The sequence below is a fragment of the Globicephala melas genome, chromosome 10 (assembly GCF_963455315.2).
Source record: "Globicephala melas chromosome 10, mGloMel1.2, whole genome shotgun sequence".
Classification (NCBI taxonomy): domain Eukaryota; kingdom Metazoa; phylum Chordata; class Mammalia; order Artiodactyla; family Delphinidae; genus Globicephala; species Globicephala melas.
In genome coordinates, this window is record NC_083323.1 from 37,914,654 (window position 1) to 37,939,091 (window position 24,438).

At 34.7% G+C, this 24,438-nt stretch overlaps 1 protein-coding gene across 1 annotated transcript in view; it reads right to left on the minus strand.

Annotated features, from left to right (window-relative positions):
- Nucleotides 1-24,438, minus strand: part of PTPRQ (protein tyrosine phosphatase receptor type Q) — a 203,430-nt gene that overhangs the window by 105,079 nt on the left and 73,913 nt on the right. Inside the window, exons 22-26 of the mRNA XM_060306834.1 lie at nt 23,185-23,475; nt 22,641-22,916; nt 22,116-22,267; nt 17,686-17,827; nt 14,797-15,066 (exon numbers count right to left, since the gene is read on the minus strand). Of these exons, the coding sequence (XP_060162817.1) occupies nt 14,797-15,066; nt 17,686-17,827; nt 22,116-22,267; nt 22,641-22,916; nt 23,185-23,475 (1,131 nt within the window). The remainder of the gene's footprint in view (nt 1-14,796; nt 15,067-17,685; nt 17,828-22,115; nt 22,268-22,640; nt 22,917-23,184; nt 23,476-24,438) is intronic.

Here is a 24,438-nt window from a genome sequence, read left to right on the forward strand (position 1 = left end):
TGTAAAATTCATTTGCTGAAAACTACAAAGCACTGCCGAAAGAAATTAGAGTCTAAAAATAGAGACATATACCATGTTCATGGACCAGATAACTCAATATTAAGATGGCATTTCTCCCTAAATGCATGAATAGATTAAATGCAATCCCAATTAAAATGCCACAGGGTTTTTTTTGGTAAAAATCAACAAGGTGATTCTAATAATAAAATGTATATGGAAATACAAAGAACTAAAATAGCTAAAACAACCTTGAAAAAGAACACATTTGTAGAACCTACACTACCTGATTTCAAGATTTGTTATAAAACTGTAGTAATCAACACAGTGTGGTATTCATAAAGGTATACAAATCAATGGAAGAGAATATATTCCAGAAAGAGATTCAAGTGCATAGGGTCAACTGATTTTTGACAAAGCTACCAAGGTAATTCAGTAGGGAAAAGGAAAGTCTTTTAAAAAGTTTTGGAAAAATTGAATGAATATATTGAAAAGGAACTTTAAATCATATCTCATACTATACACATACACAAAATTTGAGATGAATTATGGATATAAATATAAAAGCTAAAACTGTAAAATTTCTAGTATAAAAGACAGGATAATATCTTCATGATCTTGAAGTAGACAATATTTCTTAGGACACAAAATGTACTAATGTGAAATTAAAAATTGCTACTTTGGATTTCATCAAAATTAAAATAATCTGCTCATCCAAAGGTACCATTAAGGAAATAGAAAATCAAGCCATTGACTAAGAGACAATATTTGTTATATATACATCTAATAAAGGACTTGTATTCAAAATATATAAACAGTTCCTATAACTCAACACCAAAAAGAAAAGCAACTCAATACAAAATGGGCTAAAGACTTGAATGAAAACCTGTCAAAAATGACAGAACAATCCTCACGTTGCATGTTCTAATATGCTTGAATTTCTGTTTTTATGGTTTAATTAAATAACACCTGTCTGCCCAAAACAGGGGTTAAACTTTGTTACCTTTATACATTAACTATGAGTTCTTGTATAAAGTACTTCACTGCTAGCTCTCCTGTCCACAAAATTGCTACCAACAAAGACCTACTGTATAGCACAGGAAACTCTACTCAATATTCTGTACAACCTAATTGGGAAAATAATTTTAAAAAGAATAGATACATGTATACGTATAACTGAAGCACTTTGTCATACACCTGAAACTAACACAACATTGTTAATTGTACACCAATATAAAATAAAAAGTTTAAAACAAATAAATAAAAAATGATTTGGTTTCACACACACACACAGATGTACATCATAATCAGAGACCAATAATATCATTTCTTTTGAAACCTATCATTGATTGGTCACTGTGCATCTGTTATTTAGTTCATGCACAGGCAGCAAAGTGTGTAGTTATATGGCCTCCTTATCTCCCATGTGCATATGTCACGTGCCCATATGCATGTTCAAAGCTAGTCCAAACTTTGCCAAGTCATAGAAAAGATGCTCTCTCTATATCATAAGCTAAACAGTGAGAAAAAGCAAGTAACCACTCTTGATGTTTTTAATAAAGTGAAAGCTTTCATTCTCAGTTATTTCTAATGTTTTAAATTACAGTGTACTAAATATTGTTTTTGTTGTTTTTTTCATTTCCTATATATTTATAACTGACAGTAAGAGAGTTTTTAATGTAGTGACAAAAAACTTTGAAGGTTATGGAACAATCATCATTTTCCCTATTGATTATTAAGGTTGCTTTGCACACATTTTACAGACAGCTTTACAGTCATTTTTATGGTCCCACACTATCAGGTAAAGCAAAGACTGTCTTTATATGAATTATCAATAACCATGTTAAAGGATTTAACATCATTAGTCATCACTGAAATGAAAATTAAACTTACAATAAGATAGAAGTTCTTTTATACCAGCTAGACTGTCTAAAATTAAAAAAGACTGATAATACCAAATTCTGCTGATACCGAGAAGTAATTAGAACTCTCACATATGCTGTTGGGTGAGTATTTAAAATAGAACAACCACTTGAAAATCATCTGTTTCTTGAATAGTTAAACATCCATCTGGACTATGACCCAGCAAGTCCACAAAAAAGTTTTATACAAAAATATCTATAACAGTTTTATTCATAACACTTAGTATGGAACAATCCATATGTCCATCAAAAGAAAACAGGGCTTCCCTGGTGGTGCAGTGGTTGAGAGTCCGCCTGCCCACGCAGGGGACATGGGTTTGTGCCCTGGTCTGGAAGGATCCCACATGCCGCGGAGCAACTAGGCCCGTGAGCCACAACTACTGAGCCTGCGCGTCTGGAGCCTGTGCTCTGCAACAAGAGAGGCCGCGATAGTGAGAGGCCCGCGCACTGCGATGAAGAGTGGCCCCCGCTTGCCACAACTAGAGAAAGCCCTCGCACAGAAACGAAGACCCAACACAGCGAAAACAAATAAATAATTAATAAACTCCTACCCCCAACATCTTTAAAAAAAAAAAAAGGGATATTAAAATGGTGGAAAATGACTCAATAATAAAAAGAACAAATTACTGAAACCCTCAACAACATGAGCTTCACAATTATGTTGAAAGAAATAGACCAGACATAAAAGAGTAAATATAGCTCAAGAACAACTGAAACTAATCTATGTTGATTGAAATCAGGATCGTGGTTGCCGTTGGGAGTGGGTGTCCAAGGGAACTTTCTGTGGAAGATGGAAATATTCTATATGTTGCTGAGTGGTGGTTACATGGCTGTATACATGTGTGGAAACTCATTTAATTGTATAATTAAGTTCTGTGCATCTCACTGTATATAAAATAATTTCCCATAATTAGAAAATGTTAAAAAAATGAAAAGAAAAAGGCTTTCCCATTAAATCGTACCAACAATATTCAAAATGTTATACATTCATATAGAAAATTAAAATCCTAGATACTAATACTTTCTAGCTAATATTTTATAAATCTAGACATTATGGAAAAAATCATGAGCTTTATCGTATTTCTCATGTATCCATACTAGAAAAGAAGCCTTATAGATTAGTCCAAGTACGTCAACAACTACTTTCAATTCTCTTTTGGTAACTGTTCAATCTTCAGACAAATTTTCTAATAGTACTTGTAAGAAGAGCATCCAGCTTCTACGGAGTATGTCTCACACAGTTAATAACTTCTCTGTAATAACATCCTAAATACAAAGTTAGTTTTAAATTTCAGGCTAAACTTTAAAAATGTCAGACTGTCATACATAGAAAATATTAATGTAGTTACAGTTTAAAAATTACTAACAACCTTCGCTTTTAAAAAAATCCTATCTAAAGTAGGCTAATTTAATTAGTAATAAATGTCAGAAAATTGGGCTACTGTTTTTTAACATATCCTTTAACTGGTATGGATTTCATTATTGTGATCCATATGGAATTACATTTATCTTTCTAACACTGCAAATTGCCTTTAAAGTAGTAATTCTTCGTAATAAGGTATCCAGGCACCGAACTAATGGGTGAATCAAGGATGCAGTGAATAGGAGGTGGTGAATATTCAAATTACCATAACATTAATATACTAAGAAACGTTACTTTATTTGAATTCTAAAAGTGGCTGCTATTTATGCATGTCTTATATTTATAGAATAGCTTCCTCCAAAAGTTGTTTTCTTATATACCATGAAACTTGTAATATTTTGAGATTAATGATAATTTGCACAACCTACTATTTGTTTAAAACCTTTTCTTTGTATTCATATTGCATTTTTAAATTGTCTAAATTAACGTAATATTGTTAATGAAATTTTGCTATCATTAAAACTCATTTATTCTACATTTCAGAGTTTTTCCACCATTAGTATATGTTTTTCCCTGAAGCTTATAATCTCATAGAAACAAGGAGCACATTCTTGAAGCTTTCAAGTCATATGGCTACCAGAAAGAAAGAAAGAAGAGGGGCTTTTGCATGCACACACACGTGCATAATTTACTTAAAAAGGGAAGTAAAAGAGAATAAGAAAAAAATGAGGTGAAATGGAGGAGGAGGTTGATATGTAAAGGCTGTTATGAAAAGTATCAACTACAGCTGCATAGGACAGGAATGGAAAATAGGGTAATAAGATATGCCCCAGTTCCTAAATAAGTTAATAAAAATGTTGCTTGAAGAACAGCTGGCCTTAGCTGGAGATGGGATGAAGAAAAGAGTGGTTGCTTGGACTCCACTTAATGAAAGGTATTAGAGCATCAGTGGGGTCAAGGAGAATTATGCAGAGTAACTCAGGTTCATTATTTTACAAAAGGAATTGCATTTAAAAGGACTTTTAAATTTATAATTTATAATTTGATACCTAAGACAGAAATTCATAATAGCAAAGATTACACTTTTGGAACTGATCCAGGATAAAAAATGTGATATGTGACTAGAAAGTATAAAATTTCCCAGAATGGCTTCAGTATTTTACAGATCTTACTATATTAACTCATAGTATTTTTAGTATTATAGGTTAAGCACATATTTGATAACAGAAATTTAGTTTTCCTAAATTTTAAAACCATATTTGGACAAAAGTATGTATATACTCAGAACATATATATCCCTGTATAAATTAAATTCATATGATGAACCTGAATTTCCCCACTCCATAATGACTCTATTTAGATACTGTGAAAAAATGTGAAAAACATTTTAATTCCAGTAAACACAAATGATCGGTTGAATTTCTAATGTAAGGGAAGTATCATGATACGGTAGAAAGAGTTCTGGATTAGTAAGAGTTCTGCTAATAATTAGTTAAAGCACACTCTCAGCAGACACTAAACCTCTGTGCTTCATTTTCCATGCTTGCAAAATGAAATGGCTGAATGGGGTTATCTTCGAAATCCAATAAAGATCTAAAATTATATAATTCTAAATTTTAAAAGCACATGAATATAATTTTGTTTCATCATAGTCTTACCAGTAGTCTCTGGCAGAGTACTTCATATGTATTAAATAACTTAATCTTGAATATATGGATTTAAAAGGGTACCACACGTGATATTAAGCATATCCCCACAAATGAACTTCAGGCTTTGAAGATGGAGTAGATATATTTTCCCAGTTCCCTCCACTGAGTACAACTAAAACCTTGGACATTAAATATGAAACAAACATAAGAAGACTCTGAAAGGTGGTGAGAAGGCAAAGCAACTAGGGAACTCACGACCCAGGGAACAACACAGTGGTGAGCTCCTGGCTTTTCTTTTTGCCTTGTATATCCCCAAGGCCAGCAATCTCCAAATGCCAACCAGCTCAGACTAAAAAAGCCTCAGAAAAAGCCTCCTCCCTCTAACAGAAAAAAAAACAGTGCAGCCTGGCAAGACAGAAAACTTTTAGACAATAACAACTCTACCCAAAAACTACAGAAAAAAGCTGTGGTCCCACTCCCTCCCATGACGACAAAGGTCAAATGAAGAACCTAGTCTGCCTTTACTAGGTGGTAGTGAGGTTCCTCAACCATCCTTGACAGAGTGAGGTAAAATAGGGAGCCAGAACTTTCACCCCTTCCGGAGGTAGTAAGTCCCCTCCACCGTGTCAGTGGAGAATATGTAGGAAGAATAGGAGGCACTCCTATCCTTCTTAGTGGAAGCCTGGTGGGCAACCCTGTTTCTCATGCTCACCCAACATCCTCCCCTTGGGTGTCAGCAGAGGCCAAGTGGGGAATTTGGATTTCTACATACATCTGGCGGTAATGGAGAGGTGCCCTCCTTTTCTCTACCAGAGTGCTATCAAAGGAAACCATCACAAATTTAGTATCCTTAATAGTTATAGGACTAGTCAAATCATGTATTTCATATTAACTGAGCTGTGGTCATTGTGATTTTAAAGAGTAAGTTCATATATTAATGCATATATGTGGAATCTAGAAAAATGGTACAGATGAACCTATTTGCAGGGCAGGCATAGAGATGCAGACGAAGAGAACGGACATGTGGACACAGGGGGGCAAGAGGAGGGTGGGACGAATCAGGAGATTGGGGCTGACATATATACACTACCATGTGTAAAATAGATAGCTAGTGGGAAACTGCTGTATAGCATAGGGAGCTCAGCTTGGTGCTCTGTGATGACCTAGAGGGGTGGGATGGGAGGGGGGTGGGAGGGAGATCCAAGAGGGAGGGGATATATGTATACATAAAGCTGATTCACTTCATTGTACAGCAGAAACTAATACAACATTGTAAAGCAACTATACTCCAGTAAAAAAGAGAGTAAGTTCATTTCATCTAAGGTGTAAAATTCTTGATATTATTCCCTTATTATCCTTTTGATGTCTGCAGTGATTTCATTTCTAAATATTGGTAATTTGTGACTTCTTTTTTTCTTTGTCGGGCTCGCTAGACATTTGTCAATTTCATCTTTTTGAAGAACCAGTTTTGTTTAACTGATTTTTCCTACTGTTTTTCTGTTTTCAATTTCACTGATTTCTGTTCTTATTTTTATTATTCACTTCCTTCACTATATCTTCCTTTTCTTTTTCTAGACTCTAGTGGAGGGGAGAACCTTAGATTATCGATCTGAGACTTTTCCAATGTATGTATTTAATGCTACAAATTTCCCTCTCTTCACTGCTTTAACTGTTTCACACATTTCGATATATCGTATTTTCATCTCATATCAATTCAACACATTTTAGTTTACCATATTTCATTATGTCTCTTGAGACTTCCTTTTTGACAAATGTATTATTTACAAGTACCACTTTCTGCAACTGATTCGATAAACATTTCAGCTCCAACTTTGCATGCTGAGAACACTTAAACATAATTTTAAAACTCCCCAAAAAGAGATCTCCATGCCTTGATAGTTTCACTGGAGAACTCAACCAAATGTTTAAAGAAGAATTAACACAAATTCTACACAATCTCTTCCAGAAATTAGAAGAGATTTGTATTATAAAGCTAGTATTCTCTGATACTGATACTAGACAAAGACAGTGAGACTCATCAAGAAAAAAAGAAAGAGGGCTCAAATCAATAAAATTAGAAATGAAAAAGGACAAGTTACAACGGACATAGAAATAAAAGGATCATGAGAGATTACTACAAGCAGCTATATGCCAATAAAATGGACAACCTAGAAGAAATGGACAAATTCTTAGAAAGGTACAATTTCCCAAGACTGAATCAGGAAGAAATAAAAAATATGAACAGACCAATCACAAGTACTGAAATTGAAACTGTGATTTAAAAAACTCCCAACAAACAAAAGTCCAAGACCAGATGGCTTCACAGGTGAATTCTATCAAACATTTAGACTTCTCTAAAGTTAACACTTCAGAGACTTCTCTTAGTTAACACCTATCCTTCTGAAACTATTCCAGAAAATGGCAGAGGAAGGAACACTCCCAAACTCATTCTATAAGGCCACCATCACCCTGATACCAAAACTAGACAAAGACAGTGAAAAAAAAAAAACCTCCACAAAACTGCAGACCAATATCCCTCACGAATATAGATGCAATAATTTTTAACAAACTATTAGCAAATAGAAATCAGTAATAAGTAAAAAGAAGTACACCATGATCAAGTGGGGTTGATTCCAGAGACCAAAGGTTTGTTCAGTATTAGAAAATCAATCCATTTAATCCACCATATCGATAAGCCATATTAACAAGAAAATTACATGAACATATCAATCAGTACAAAAAAATTTATATAACATTCTTAACATGACAATATTACAGAAAATGGAGAGCAAATTAGTGGTTATCAGAGGGTTAAGATGAGCAGAAGTACAAGGAGAGTGGGCAGGAGTTGGGTGTGGCCATAAAAAGGCAACATGAGAAATTATTCTCATTAAATATTCTCTATATTGATTGCACTGATATAAATATGGTGGTTGTAACACTGCACTGCAGTCTTATGAGATGTTCCCATTGGAGGGAACTAGATAAAGGGAGCACAGGAGTTCCCTATATTATTTCTTATATATGCACGTGACTCTATAACTATCTCAAAATAAAAAGTTTAATTAAAAAGATTTACCACAGAAGACATGCCTTTCTTAGATATTTTACCACATAATTGTCTAAACATAATTTTGTGGCTGAAAGTTTCTACTTCAGGCACCCAAAGTATGCATACTGAGTGTTCACTGTGTCTCTATCACTCTTCTAGGCCTGTATATTGATTGACTGATTCATTCATTCTTTAATAATATATTTATTGAGTATCACTGTACGCCAGATGCATTCCTGGGCACTGAAAATAAGGGTGAACTGCACAAAGGAAAATCCCTGTTCTCATGGAGCATGCACTGTAATGAGGACAGATCCACAGATAATGATACCTATAACAGAGAAAAGTAAAGCAAGAAAGAGGCATAGAAAATTCTAGCTGGGAGGAGTTTTAATCATAAATAAGTTAGATCCTCTTTGAAGAGGTGATATTTGAGGCTAAATTTCTTTTCAAAGATGAAAGAAGAGACACATACATTACTAGGGAAGAGAATGCTGGGTTGAAAAAGGACCTTACGGACCATTAAAATGACTGTGGATTTTATTCTTTATGATTTGGGAGATTCAGTAAATTGGTAATGAACAAATCCTTCTCCATCTGAAGAGATTACTGCAGGGTTTTAGGAAAACGACCAAAAAAAAATCACTGTTTTCAGAGTCAATTTATGTTGCTTCCTACTCTAAATTTAGCAGAGTACCCTATTTTCCATAATATTGTATTCAAATTTCTGCTACAACTATACAAAGCAGAGTAAGGTCTACCTGAGTTATTCGATCTCACGTCCTATACTCTTTTCAATACAGCACCCTCTAGTCAGGCTTCCATCTCAGCCTTGACCCCTTATTACATTCCTTTGTACTACTATGTGTTTTCCCTTGCTGTGTCTTGGAATTTCTATTTACTCCCCTCTATCTATCTCACCATTTTTCATGAATAGCGATGGGGCCGCAGAGTGGCTTACCATAAGTGCTTTAGCATACCCATAATCTTCAGGTCTACCTAACCTCCGCCATCTAAGATTGCTCAAATAAAACGAAGAATGTTCTTTGATATGTACAACTGACATTTTCTCATAGCATATTGAGGAACAACAAAAAGAATATTTAGTAAACTTAGCTATTTTATTGACCTATACCAGGTAAATGTAAGTAAATATTAGTATACCTGACTATGAAATTCAAGTTTCAAAACCATATCATCATCTTCTAATTAGGTTACTGAGTCTAAACTTCTATAAAGCAATTCCAAAGCTATCAATAAGCAACATCCAGTTCCTATTCCACTTCTTCAATATGGCCTTCCATAAAAGATATTTCTCCTGAATTCCTATTTGATTCAATCTTCAATCCACACAACTGACATATTTATGTAGGTTTGTGTTTAATTGCTTTATATTTATTAGATACGTCTTTACAATAATGGTGGAGTTATTTGGACCTGCAGAGCCGAGATCACCAATGCCATTTGGGATTCAAACTTGAGTCTTGAACCCCAAACACAAAGCCTGGACTCAGTAAGCATTACATGAGTATATACTGGTCAAATGTCCACCACACCACAAGTATAAAGGATACTTTTCACCTGATGTTCACTCTTAAGGAAAGTATTATATTTAATAATTAAGTCTGTATGAAATATATTTTGTAAAGCATTTGAACTTCAATTAAAGTAGCAATGCTAATAGCTATTTCTCTCTGATCCATGACAGGCAACTATAATGGCTTTTGTGCTTTCTACAATTACTGACTGGTAAGTAGAAATGTGCCAATTCACTTGCTTAAGAACAAACAGGATCACACAATTTTCCTGCATGTCTGACTTCTCATCTCGACTGAGGAGAGCAAGGTCACTGGGATGCAGACAAAGGAAAAAGTAAACTTCTTTTGAATTAGCACATTAATTTGCAACCTTGAGAAAACTTTTACCATCCACATCCACTCTATTAAATGGTACTTAAGAATGGTCTAAATTCTTATAAATGGTATATCTTATTTTTTTAAAAAAGCTGGTAAATGGGAGTTAGATTTTGTCCTAATCACAGTTCGCCCAGTAATCTCTACACTGCTCACAGAGGCCCACAAAATAGGGATCCAAATAAAGTACGTAACAAATACATTTCTTAAATACTTCTTAGGGGAACGGCGGTCATGGCTTTGTAGAAGAGGCCTGAGAGTTTACATATATGCTATTAAACAGTACAGTTATTTGAAACAACCAAGTGTAGAAGGGGAAAAAAACAGGGATATTAAACACACTCCCATTCGGTGCTGATCCATTAAAATATCTGCAAGCTCAGTGGACTTCCAGTGGGTCCATCTAGGTGCCTAATACCTCCTACTGAACAAAAAGCTAATAAAGAAATCACTGCTGAAAATAACACCCCTAAAAACCACAACTGAGTATTTCACTTTCCTTCAATTAAGTTCTGGGCATCCAAGGGATATAGCTTATTTTCCTCTTTTGATTCTAAATTACTGAACTTGGAAGAGCTTTGAATAAATCCAAACTGTAAAATTATCTTCCAGGAAAAAAAAGACAAATTTTCAAACTCAATATTAAATCACCATATTTACTAAGATTTGAAAATAATAGGAGAAGTGCATGCATTTTGAACTAATTTGAGATTTTAAAAGTTAAGTCTTGTATGCACTTGAACTTGCTATAATATTTTTATTGGTACATATAATATACTTGGACAGAAAATGCTATTAAAATTACCAGGTTTGGGGGCCTTCATCTGTATTTGCCTTATTCTGACGTGTTTGACTGCGACAATGGAACCAGTTTAGACACTGAACACTAATCTCCTCATAAATTCAATCATCCATGATGCATGTTTAACTGTGCCCAATATGACCAAGTTTACACTGAGAAAAATACCCAATAATCCCTGGAAGGAATGTTAAGGTCAGACACTAGGCAGCAAGGGAGTGAGCCAAATTTGATTTCACTTCATGTCAGAAGTACAGAGTCAGTGACTCACAGCTGACTTTACACTGTGACTAATCTTAGACCACCATAAATTAGAAGTTTGCAACAGCTATAAAACTGCTTCCATTCTGAACAATGAATCTCCAGTTCTTACTAATGTCTTATCAACAAACAATTCATGTGAACCCAGATAAAAGCAAATTATTTACCTAGTAAAAATTGTAATCATAAATACAATTACATGCTAGATCTGAAAATTAATTTTAAAGATAAACAAATTATTTAAATATTTTTAAAGCAGCAGTTAATACTCATGTTTCATATGAATGACTCTCCTGAATTGAAAAAACTTACATTTGCCTGGGAGAAAATATCTATAATTTTGCCTGATGAAAGTGTGGAAATAATACATTGCAGTGGAGTAACACCCTTATGAAAAATTATGAATTTCATGAGAAAACAATTCATTTCTTTCTTTTACAAAAATCTGAGTGCCTAGAATGCCCAAGGCTCTTTGCTATGAACTGTGAGTAAAATAAAGACAAATAAGACATAGCCCCACAAGCAAAGAGTATACAGTGGAATAGAATGGTTCTCAAATTTCAGCACTGTCTCTCACCTCACATACCTTGTTTAAAGGAAGATTTGTGAGTTTTATTGTCCAAACTCTGATTCCACAGGTCTAGAGTAGGGCCTTGGGGATGTACCTTCTGATGCAGGGAGAGTCAGCAGTCCAAACTTTGAGCAACATTTGTCTTCAGTAGTAAGGGAGCACATAATACATGGTACAATATGCCTAATACCTTCCTAATTCATTGGTTTAGAATTCCTTCAGTCTCCATTCATGCGATCTTTTAATCCTGACTTAAAATCTAATTCAAATCCTTAAAGGATTTTTTTTTTAACAAAGACCTGTCCTTAAGTTCAGGTGGCCCTACATCAAGTGTATATACTTTGATTATGCATCTCTGTTCTACTAATTAAACTTCTGCTTCATTCCTGTGACTGAGCAGTCACCTTGAGTACCAGTGGAATCAATAATAATGAGTCCTCTGCCTTGTTCTCTGAGTTCTGAACCTCTCATTTATCTCAGAATTACTGTCCTGTCTTTCGTTGCCAGTTCTCTAGGACTCAGCTCCCGTCCAATGATCAAGACCATTTCACCTGGTACTAGACCACCCTGATGCAGACCACCTGCCTGCATTTGAACATATTTCCTTCTCTCAGACTCTGTATAGCAATGATCTGCTGCCCACCCACTGAGGAAACACCTGCTACCCCTTTCTGGACCTCTCTGACACTGTTTGCCTGTCCTCACTGCTACACATCACCTGCCATCAAAATTCCTGGGTAATCTAGTCCAGTAATTCAGAAACTTTACAGAGAATCATCAGAGAGATGCTTAAAACTATAGATTCTTGGGCTTCATCTCTTGAGGCTATGATTCAGCCAAATCTAGGGTGAAGTCTAGGAATCTGTAGTTTTAATGCTTAGCATGTCATTGAAGACTTAAACACACTCACACACATACACACACACACACCCACTTAAGCTGGGCTTTTAAGAACTAATACAATTTTGTGTGACGTAGAAAGGGAGTAGGACAATCTGATGGTGAAAAGTATTGAGTAAGTTTAAAGAAGAGAATCTAATCAATTATTAGCCCATAGCAGGTGCTTAATAAATGTCTTTTGAAATGAATACATGAAATCTAATGTGTGAATAAATAAAGTTTGGCTTCAGTTATATGAAGAGATGCAGTGCAGGAACAAAAGAATGAAAAGCTAGACAGAAGTCAAATCTAACTGGTGATGAATTCTGGGTATATTTTGTACACGATGAAAATAGGTAAAACATTTGGAGTATTCTGGGCCATCTCTTATACATAGTACCTTTCATTACCACCTCTATGCTTCAGATACCTATATATCCATGTCTGCTTCTCACCCCTCAGGTAATAAAATTCAACAGCCAACACATAAATGCTCTAAATTGTATGTTAGAGCCAATTCAATCAAAATAAGTGGGTGGAAAGATGGTACTGACAGGCAGGCTGAATGAGAATCCCCAAAGGGGATTACTACAGGAAGCAACAAGTCTGATATAAAATGGGGGCAGTCAAGTTGAAGAAGGGGCAAATTGCAGAGCCATGGTGGAGACTGAATTGATAAGCTCTGATTATATGTAGGAGAGATGGAAGGAAGAATCACATAAGAAAATGAGGCTTGATCCCCAACTGATTATAAAGAACAGGTATAGAAAAGTGAGGAAGAGAAGGAGAATTCATGTTACACAAATTCCATTTTGAATATGTTTAGGGTTGATATACCAACCAGGTCCTCAGCTGAAATTTTCTAACAATTTGTGTGGCTGTTGGTGTGTGTCTGTGTATTCAAGAGACAGAGAAAGAAGATAAAATGCAGGAGAAAGTAGACTAAATTGATGGAGTTATGTTCTAGAGGAAACACGAGTTTGAAACAAAAATGAGCAGTTAGATTCCTGAAAAGAGAAAGGCAATGACATTCCCAAGGGAGGCTACCTTGAGAGCATAAATAAAGATATCAGTAAATTTTGAAGGAAGGCAAATCAATTCTCTTTGATGCTATTAGTAAAATGAATAATAACATCAAAGATGGATCATAGTGGGGGTAGACCATGTTCAGAGTAAGAGCAGAATTTTCCTATGGAAAACTGATTAAGTGTAAACAGGGATGTAGATTGTGGAGCAACTGGGAGAGCTAAAGAATAGCTGAACAAGAGAGAACCATTTACATTTTCTCCAGCACTATTCATCAGCCAGCATCTAGTGAAAACAAACAGTGGGGTCCTTTCAGAGTTGGGAATCTCCTGGAAGATGAGTTACAGTGACACGCCTTGCGATGTAAGGAGCAAGAGATAGTTGTTGTTGCAACGCGTCCATTCCAGATGAATAGGTAAGACACTAAAGTCTCAAGAAATGTTGCCTTGAAAGGATGAGGAGAAAAAGATGCTGAAATCAGAGAAGGTACACCACGTCTTGAAGTTCTGTGGTTTATAGCCTCAAAGATAGAAAAGTAGAGTAAAATTGGGTGATGCTGATTTCAAAAGGAGGAAAGGGTTAAAAGATATTTCAAAGATAAGGATCGAGAGGTGCCAGAAGTAAACAATTATGTCAATACCTACAGTCCCCAGTAGGGAGGACCTCCAGGGAAGTGGTGTTATTGGGAAGGAGTCAGGTTTTCATTTATATGAAGAGGTACAATATTAGAGAAGGTAGAAGATGAAAGAGATTATGACTTAGGGTGGATCACTGTTAGGGAAAGTAAGAGTCTTCCTCTTTAAAGACTAGAGCTTAGTGACCTAGATATTTTTATTCCAATAATACAAAAGATGAAGGCTGGTATAAAGAGAAGGAAGTAGATGAAAGGAGTCTGACACTGCAACTTTGGAATTCAGGGAAGCATCAAGAATGCCATAAATCAATTAAAAAAAGATATATATATGTGTGTGTGTGTATGTGTGTATATATATGTTACATATTCATTCCCTATTTTAAATTACAATACAGCATAGTTCAGTAAGTTTGGTGTTTGTATAATAAGAAATAGATACTTGTAAAAACACAATGAAGCAGATTTTCTCTTTTTTCCTCCTTTCAGCCTCCCAGTGCTATGGAGGTGGTTCAATGGACCACACAGCTGGCCCTCAGGTAACATGTGGGATAAAAAATGTATGTGTTATATTTTTTAATATTTCTTTTAAAGTTTTAGACAAATGTGCTATAAAGATTACAAAGGTTATTGACAAACGTAGGACACAGTCCAGGAACAGTTTTGTGTTTCAGGTTAGTTCTTTCAGGTAGATTACATGCTTCAGATCAGTTACCTGTTTCACATTAGTTACCTGTTTCGGGTAGCGTGCTGATGTTGCATGCACTTTCATCACCTTCACCAGCTGAGGTTGAAGCTCTTATTTTAAAGACATACGAGGTATTGGCGAGAAGTTTCATGAAAGTATACATGTGATCTTGGGGAGAGATTTTTGTAGCATTCCTTTCAACTGTTATCATATAATGTGTAATTATTCCATTTGCCTTTTTGGGTGGATCCCACTTCACTAAAGCTGACTGCCAGCTAGTTGCCATACACTGTATGTTCTGTACAACATCTGGAACTTAAGAGATAAGCAAATGCCCAAAGTTAAAATTTATACACATGTAGTAGATAAATGAATTTCATTATGCGATTGCTAGATAAAGTCATGTTTAGGAGTAGAGACAGAATAAAAATTTAACATATCAACCTTTCAATGTGTGCTCAAAAAATTCTTAACATGGGCTGAATCAAATGGCAGTTGGCCCATTTTCTATGTTACCATATTAATCCTTACAATACTGAATCCATCACTGAATATTCTCCTAGGCCCAAGCAGCAATCACATCCTCAAATCCTCAGTAGCAACTATGTAGCCAGCCTCAAGCTCAGGCAGTGGTTGAAGCCTGCCCTCTTTACCTCTTAATGGGAAGGAGCAGTCTTAGCCATACTTTATGATGGAGCTTTTTAATGCAAAACGTAGATGTAGGTGCCTCACTGAACTGGGTACTTCTCAGGGAAATGTCTGATTATATAGTGTCCCCTAATGTAAGCATAGCTCTTTTTGTCACACTAAAAAGAGGAAGCTATAAAGAAAATTTGCATAGAGTCAATTTGTGGATTACAAACAGCAAGCAGTGAAAAGAAACAACTTGTCATTGTGCAAAACATAGTTATTTACAGAATATTCAAGTAATCTTTGACTTGCCTACAGTTCTCTCCTATGGTGTAAATTTCTATCTTTACAAACGCTTCTCCCTCTGTAAGATAAAGGCATCAAAACTAAAGGAGAATAACTTGGGGGGGTGGCATTTAAAATGAAAGAAAAGACAATTCCTAGGCTGATCCAGGGCTCTGGCAGCTAAATATGGTTAATTATTTGCTTTCTTATTTTCAAAAACATATACTAATACCAATAAATGAAAAAGAGACAGTTGATAATTTACTTAAGTTTAGATTATAAACCTGGATTTTGTGAACATCTATTTCACTGACTCTCCAAACTTAAAAACAATTAATTAGCCAGCTGATAACACTTCAAGTTCAGAATTTTATTTAACCAATCAGGGCATAGGATTTTGTGGAATTATTTTATTTTGCTGGTAAAAAAAATTTTGTTGGTTTACATAATACTGTCTACAAGATTAGCCTTGATTTTTAGCAATCTAATATGTGTGTAAATAGTTAAAATGTTTTTCTCTTTACGGGTTTAGCCTTTTTCTATAGTATCACTCAGTTATGACATGCATTTCCTACAGTCACGTCCAGTTTGCACTTGAGGTCAGACGCTGATGTTCTAGTTCAGTTTCTTCACTAATTCTCTCAGCCCTTTTCATCTAATCTGCCTGAATCATGGCTTCTTCATCTGAAGTATGGAAACAGGGGCAACCGTAATGTTTTTTTTAGTATTTGTGTGTCCAGCACTAATAGGTGCTTCATATGGGTCTTTTCAAATATTTTTCCCAACAACCTTCTGGGTGGCTACTGCTAATGTGTGTTTCTTTTCAGTTAAAGATACAAAGGCTCAGAGGAGGCACGTGCCTTTGCCAGGGTTATACAACTAGCAAGTCGCAGAACTTGGATTCCAATCCAGACACTGACTGCAGAGCATGAACTCTTATCCACTATAAATACTACTTACTTAGCCTGTCTTATAGGCATGCCATGAAAATAGTATCAGGTATTCATAAATTAATGTAAAATGGTTAATTTATCAGTGAGTGGTCTCCAATTTCAATTTAGAGACTCACTAAAACAAAAAGAAATGCACCCAGAGGTACAGGGAAGAAATGACTAGAGCAGGATCTTGTGCTTATTCAATAATCATTGACCAAAAAAAAAAAAAGAGTGAGTAAGAGTTGCCTTTAAAAATATGGTCCAGGGCTTCCCTGGTGGCGCAGTGGTTGAGAGTCCGCCTGCCGATGCAGGGGACACGGGTTCGTGCCCCGGTCCGGGAAGATCCCACATGCCGCGGAGCGGCTAGGCCCGTGAGCCATGGCCGCTGAGCCTGCGCGTCCGGAGCCTGTGCTCCGCAACGGGAGAAGCCACAGCAGTGAGAGGTCTGTGTACCGCGCAAAAAAAAAAAAAAAAAAAATATGGTCCAGTTGAGAGAAGGAAAAGTATTAAATCATTAAATCAGTTATAAATTAAAACTATTCAGTACACAGTTGAGTTATGACATGTAGGTGATGCACAGGTAAGTTGTTTAATTAGAGCGATGGTATTTCAGTCTTCACAGTCCCCTCCACATGTCACAAATGGACTACGGGAAAGTAAAAGCTTACATACTGACTAGTGCTCTTCAAATGTCACAACACATCTTCTTTAAAAAATTACAGATTTTTTTTCATGAAAATATAAATCAACCTATTAAAAGTGATTAATGGTTCATTTCTCCTTTTTTTCCCAGCTGTCTCAGATGGTACTAAGAAGTAGGTAATTTTTACATATATCTAGAAGCCTACTTTGTTCCTAAAGTAGTCTTTTATTTCAGCTTCCTCAGTTCAAAGTGAAAACACATGTGTAAATATGTATCTATTTGATTGCAAACAAGACAACCCAGCCTATCCTTAAAGCACTGAAATTCAACTTCCCTTTGAATGAACAATTAAATATTGATAGTCAAATAAACTGAGAAAGGAAAGGGAAAAGTGTTAAAATACAAAATCAAACATTTTAGGATCCAAAATCCATATCTAACCTGATTCTTGGGTTGTGAATTTTACTACGTTACTAAATTGATTTCCATTTCCAACTTTAGTAAAGGCAGATATGCTGATAGAATAGGTGCTGATGGGTTCCAGTCCAACAAGTTTGGCTTCAGTTTGCAAACCTGAAATATTCTGAAAAGCAGAAATAAAATTCTTTGTCACAATGCATCATCAAAAAACTTATTTATAACTGGAAAAAATATTTAATACATCAAAATTATGTCTTCTGTGTTTAACCTATGATTTAGTAAGCACAGGTATTTTTTATTAAAAATTTAAAAATTAAGCATTTTTTGTGTGTGCCCCAGGGTGTGCTCAGCTGATAAAGCGAGGATGAACTGGATACCCTCTCAGCACTGAAGAATCTCATAACTGCCACTTGTTTTTAAAGCTGAAGTGTTTTGTTTTCATTTTGTCTCCCTGATTTTTACTTGGAATTACATACTGATTACTTCCTTAAAATTTGCTAAAATTGAAGTCCTCAATTGAAATCCAACTTAAGAGCAGTCAGTGGTACTTGATTTTTCTTGAATTCATCTAAATTCATTTTTTAATTCTCAGTAGCATTTTGTGTAAATTAATTTATTCATCAGCTATTGTATGGTAGGCACTGGGAATACAGCAGTGAATGAAACAGAACCTCTGCTCCTATGAAGCTTAAACTATGAGTTTTCCCAGACAACTCCTAAATTTCTAATTTTATGCAATCTCTTAGGAAAATGAAAAAAAAGAATGAAACAGTTATCACAGTTGTTCAAAAGAGGATATTATTTCTCATAGAAAATTTTACCATCAAATATAAAGCCTTCATTCAAAGAGAATTGTCCTAATAGAAAGAGCACTTAAGATTGATAGTTACCCTATGGAAAAAGAAGACAATCTCCTATGTGGTATAATTTTAAGAATACTGCATTATATCTAATCCAAAATATAAACTACTTTCACTTATATATTAAACATTTCAGTGGCAGAAATTTAGCAAGAATACTAATGCTCAGGGCACTCACGGTTTGAATCATATTTTAAATTAATCTCTTGCAAGTCATTGACATACTTTATGAACTCACTGTATTACGCTGTTTCCTTTCATTCTTCCACAATTACTATTTACCAAGCACACTGTTAGATAACCAGGGGATTATAAAGATATATAAGACATGGTCCCTGTCATCAAGGAATTGTTATATTAATTAGAGAAATCTACCAACAACTGCATTCTAAGAATTAAACACAAGCAGGTAAATTTTGACTTGGGTTAGGAAGGGTGAGTAAGTACCCAGAGAAATGACTGAACTCAGGAGATTATAATAAAAAGTGTGAGTAGCTTATTGGATAGTGGACAGACTGACAAAGTAAGTTGTAAGATGGAGACATGAGTAAGGAATATTTCCAAACATAACAGGACTTTTTTACTGAATAAAAAATTTCTTTCAGTATGTGTGAGTGACCTGAGTTACCAGCAGACCTGGGTCTTATTTATCTCCAAATGGATTAAACTGGATTGACTGAGATGGCAGGAACATTTGAAGTGGTTCTGGAATTATTATGCCTCCAGGAACTCACATATAATCTGAAAGAATAGAAAAGAAAAGAAAAGAAACTAATAGTTGGGACATAGAGGTAGCTGAAAACATAGAAAGGATAACAGGACAACACACTCAAAGAGAAAGCCACACAGAGGAAGGAAAGCAGATAAAGAAAACTAGATGTTGAGAAAGGAAAAAAGATGGCATGAGGATACATTTAAAGGAATTTGAAAGAAAATAAGGCTATGAAAATTCATGGAAGACAAAATAGATGTAAAAAGGAATAACTAAAAGTAGTAGATTTTAAAAGAAAACTACTCCTTCCACCCCAAAAAGGATATATTTAATACTTTATGGTATAAAGATTATATCTTTGCTACTAGTGAAATTTCAATGGTGGCATTTCTATTGAGAAAACAGATGGCTAAAACTCTTAGAATATAACCTACCCTCATATTCAGGTAGAGGAGTACTGTCATTTCAGGCTTAGTGCTATTACAATGCTGAATGGAATTTGTTCTTTTTTTTTAAACCATATACAAAAACAATAGCTACCGTGTTTATCATATGCTGGGGATTGTTCTAAATGCTTTATATAGATTTTCCCTTACAATCTTCACTTTTTAGTGGATGTATCTTTACAGCTCCCATTTTGCACTTGAGGAAACTGAGTCATAAGAATTTAAGCAACTGCCCTAAGGCAGAACAATAAGTCTCAAAGTCAGGCTTCTAACCAGAAAATTTGATGCCAGAGTCCTTAATTCATGACTGTGCTAACGGTGTTGATGGTAGAGATCTCTGTTCTGAGGAAAAGATCACACATACACATCCACACTTCAATATACATACATGTTTATCCTAGGAATGATCACATTCCTAGGATAATAAAGATTATTATCTTTAAAATATAGAAATATAGAAAATGATTCCTTTTCCCCATTTGATACCTATTTACCAGTGATCCATACAGACAAAGCACATTAAAAAAAAAAGGAAAATGTTAAGATTAGACTAGAAATAGATACTAGAGGGCTAGAGACTCAGCACCATTAATGAAATTTCACACTGCTGGGAAACAGATTCCACATTTATGAAGAAATACAATTTGAATTCTACTCAGCCTATCAGATTTTAGAGTAATATCTTGATTTCCAAAAAGAAAATCATTATTCCTTATGACATAAACTTACGCACTGCTTCTGATTTTTACTATTCACCTTTTAAGCTACACATGCTATAAAAATGATTTACCATCAGTAATAAATTATAATGCATATAATATTGGGGACAATGTTTATGCAAAGTTTTTGCACTCTCCTTGCTGCAACTAAAGAGCATTCCAGTACTTCATTTGCCTTTGGAAAAAAAATAAGAACACTTTCTCAAATAAATGCTAGTTAATTACAACATATTTTGGCAATTAAATGCTAGAAATCATATAGGTATATTTGAGACCCTTTGTTACATCAGTTCTTTGGGTATTTTTCATTGATTCTGAAACCTAAAAATGGAGGAGTGAAAGGGCATTTAGCATTGAAACTAATTAGCATTGAAAGAAAAAGAATAATGATATATTTTAAAAGACCAATTAGTGTGGGATTACATGCTATCTGGAAAGGTTAACAGAAGTCCAGTATAAACACTTTTCTGAACAGGTTAAAAACATTCATTTGGTACTTCTTTTAACAACAAATACAATAGTCCCCCCTTATTCACAGTTTCATTTTCCACGGTTTCAGTTACCCACAGTCAACCATGGTCCCAAGATATTAGATGGAAAATTCCAGAAATAAACAATTCATAAGTTTTAAATTGTGAGCTGGTCTGAGCTGCATGATGAAATCTTGAGTTGTCCTGCTCCATCTTGCCCAGGGTATCAATCAACCCTTTGTCCAGCATTTCCCACCCATTAGTCAGTAGCCTTTTTGGTTATCAGATCGACTGTCAGATAGTGCAGTGCTTTTGTTCAAGTCACCCTTATTTTACTTAGTAATGGCCCCAAAGTGCAAGAGTAGTGATGCTGGCAATTCAGAGATGCCAAAGAGAAGCCATAAAGTGTTTCTTTTAAGTGAAAAGATGAAAAATGTTCTCAATAAGGAAAGAAAAAGTAATCGTATGCTGAGGCTGCTAAGATCTTCGGTAAAAATGACATTTCTGTGACATTCTATGAAATTGGGAAGAAGGGGAAAAAATGTACAAGTTTTGCTGTTGTACCTCAAACTGTGAAAGTTATTGCCATAGTATGTGATAAGTGCTTAGTTAAGATAGAAAAGGCATTAAATTTGTACAAGAAGATGTTTTGAGAGAGAGAGAGAGAGGGAACACATTCATATAACTCTTATTACAGTTTGTTATAATTTTTCTATTTTGTTATTAGTTATTAGTTACAGCTGTTAATCTCTTACTGTGCCTTATTTATAAATTAAACTTTAGAAATTAAACTTTATGTATAGGAAAAAAACACAGTACATATCGGTTCAGTACTATTCATGGTTTCAGGCATCCACTGGGGGTCTTGGAATGTATCCCCTGTGGGTAAGGGGGATGAATGTAGAAATATATTACCCTTAAGACAATAACAGGTTTTAAATAGTCTGAAAAATTTTACTCTATACTTTCCAGCATTAACAAAACGGTGCAATTACTTCCTAACTTATAGCTATCTAGAAGTTACAAATTCTAAGTAAAACGCTATATGAAGTACTCCACTTCCATATTTGACAAATGTTTGCTGTGTTTTCTGCAAGCATCCTTAAGGTGTAGGAAACCAAAAAGATTTTTTAAAAAGATGGTCCTTGTGTTAATTAAAGCAGTCCATTTTCCCCCTGCATGTCAATACTTTAATTGACTTTCTAAATTTTTGAAATAAATATACAGTGTTATCATCAACCTACCTTATAAAATATAGTATCAGTTTCATGCTCATGAATTTTTAAACTATATACTTTAACAATACCGCCTGGAACAGGACTCGGGCTCCATTTCAGCCATACAAGGTCTGAAGTGTAGTTGACTAAAGTCAAATTTTGAGGAGGTGCTAAAGGCACTGCAGGAAAACACATTATAAAACTTATATTCATAACATTTTTTAGCAGAAAAATATCATCGTGACTCTAGCTTCTTGAAGACACTAGTTAAGAAAGACTTATAAACTGATCATATTTTAATTTCAGAAATAAAGAGCATAAGTAATCATGCTTTTGTACTTGGAACTCAGTAGTTCCAAAGTAGCTTTAAACAGAACACCCTGTTCTGAAGATGAAATTAAAAAAAAAATGTTCAGCAAAGCAGATGAATAGTTGTCAGGCTGTTACAAATAGACAATCAAATATCCTTTCATTTTCCATGCTGTTCCTTAAAAAGAGAGAGCAAGTGCTGTAACAGTGAAATCATTGGAAGAAATATGGATTCTGGCTTACCTGACTCATCTGTGTAAAAGAAAAGAACACTGGAAGGACCCAGTCCTTTTATAGTTCTTGCAGCAGCAAAAAAACTATATAATGTAAATGGTGAAAGCTCGTCCAGTATTAGATAGTTATCAGAAGTAACAAAAGAATAATTCTCACTTGGTCCTTGTAAAATTAAATCATAACTTATTATTGCACCATTTGGTTTTACTGGGGGATCCCATGATAAGAGAACTGAGGTAGAGGAAAGGTTTTTAAAAGTGTTGATTATTGGTGAAGTTTCTGGGACTATAAAAGAAAAAAAGAATATTAAGTGAAACAAAAGTGATTAGCATCAAGAAGAAGAGGCTTTAATAATAATGGGACTTAATTTTTATCAACAGGTAATTATTTTAATTTTAAGAAACTTAGAGCTTACTGTGTTTATTGAAAGGCTAATTACTTAAGAACAAACAGAATCTATGTAGTGATAAGAATAATGTTTTCTATCAGAAAGCAATATAAATAAGAGAACACCGACAATCTGCTTAATAGGCAATAAAAGGGTCCAGCCTACCATCTTCTTCAGTTTTGATGTGTAGTTGGGCAGTATAGGTATCAGAGAATCCCTTTTCTGTTGATGGAGTGATTTTTAATATATAATCAGTATATTTTTCCAGATTATCAAAATACATGCTTCTGTCATATGTAACTAGAGGTGGTCTCACGTGGCGAAGAGTTTGCTGTGAGCTCAGAGAAACATAGTAGAAGACTAGACCGTTTGGTTGAGACGGAGGGCCCCAGCTTACATTTATTGCAGTTGACGAAATGGACTTGTAAGTCAGGTTTCCAACAACTCCTTCAGGTACTATGACAGGTAATGTGCAAAATATAAAAATCATCAGTCACCCTAAATAAAATATAAGTAAATTCACAAACCGGAGGATAATTGTTGAAATGGCAACTACTACATCACCTGCTCTTACATTATTTAAATCCACATGTGGTAACATCATCTACTACAGAATATCTTCTAAATAATTATATTAAAATCATTCAAAATAAACCCTGTCATCTTTAATATGTGTGAGAACTGTTTTATGCAATATTTTCTTGGCTTTTCCTTCCTACAAGATGGTGATTATGAGTCTGTATATGAGATTATGAGTATGTGATGGAAATTATGTGTATGAGATTAGGAGTATGCACACATGTATGTGTGCATGTATACTCAGATATTTCAATATTTTGATAATGTATATTATCTAAACAATATTTTTAGTTTCTTTCTTCTAAAGATTATCCTTATTGTACATATGAAGTCATCCAGGGCCTCTCACTGGGAACAGTGCACAGTAAGTGTTTATTATTCATGGTGCTATAATAATAACTGATAAAACGTTATAGGTTGGTGAAAATCTTGGGAGAGATCTGCATTTAAAGAATTCCTGAAATGATATTGACCACAGATTGCACTAAACATTTTTGCTAAAGACTCCCCAAACTTGTATTTCCACATATCATTATCTACTCTGCTGATCAATGAGTAAACAATTTAAAAGATTGTTCCAACAACAGGGAGAACATTCATTCTTCATACTTAAAGTATCTGTCAAATTTATAATCTTCAAATAATAAACAGAATTCTACTCTCAGCAGAAATTTAGGTCAGTATCATTTCTCAGTAAGAGGACTAATCTTTAAAAAATAAATGGACCATAGAAACAACCACAAGAAGAAATAGACAATGATCCATGTATCATCGTGTTCTTGAAACTGAAACCTAAAAAACAGCAAGAGCTTCAGTCATTATAGTTTTCTGAATACTCAA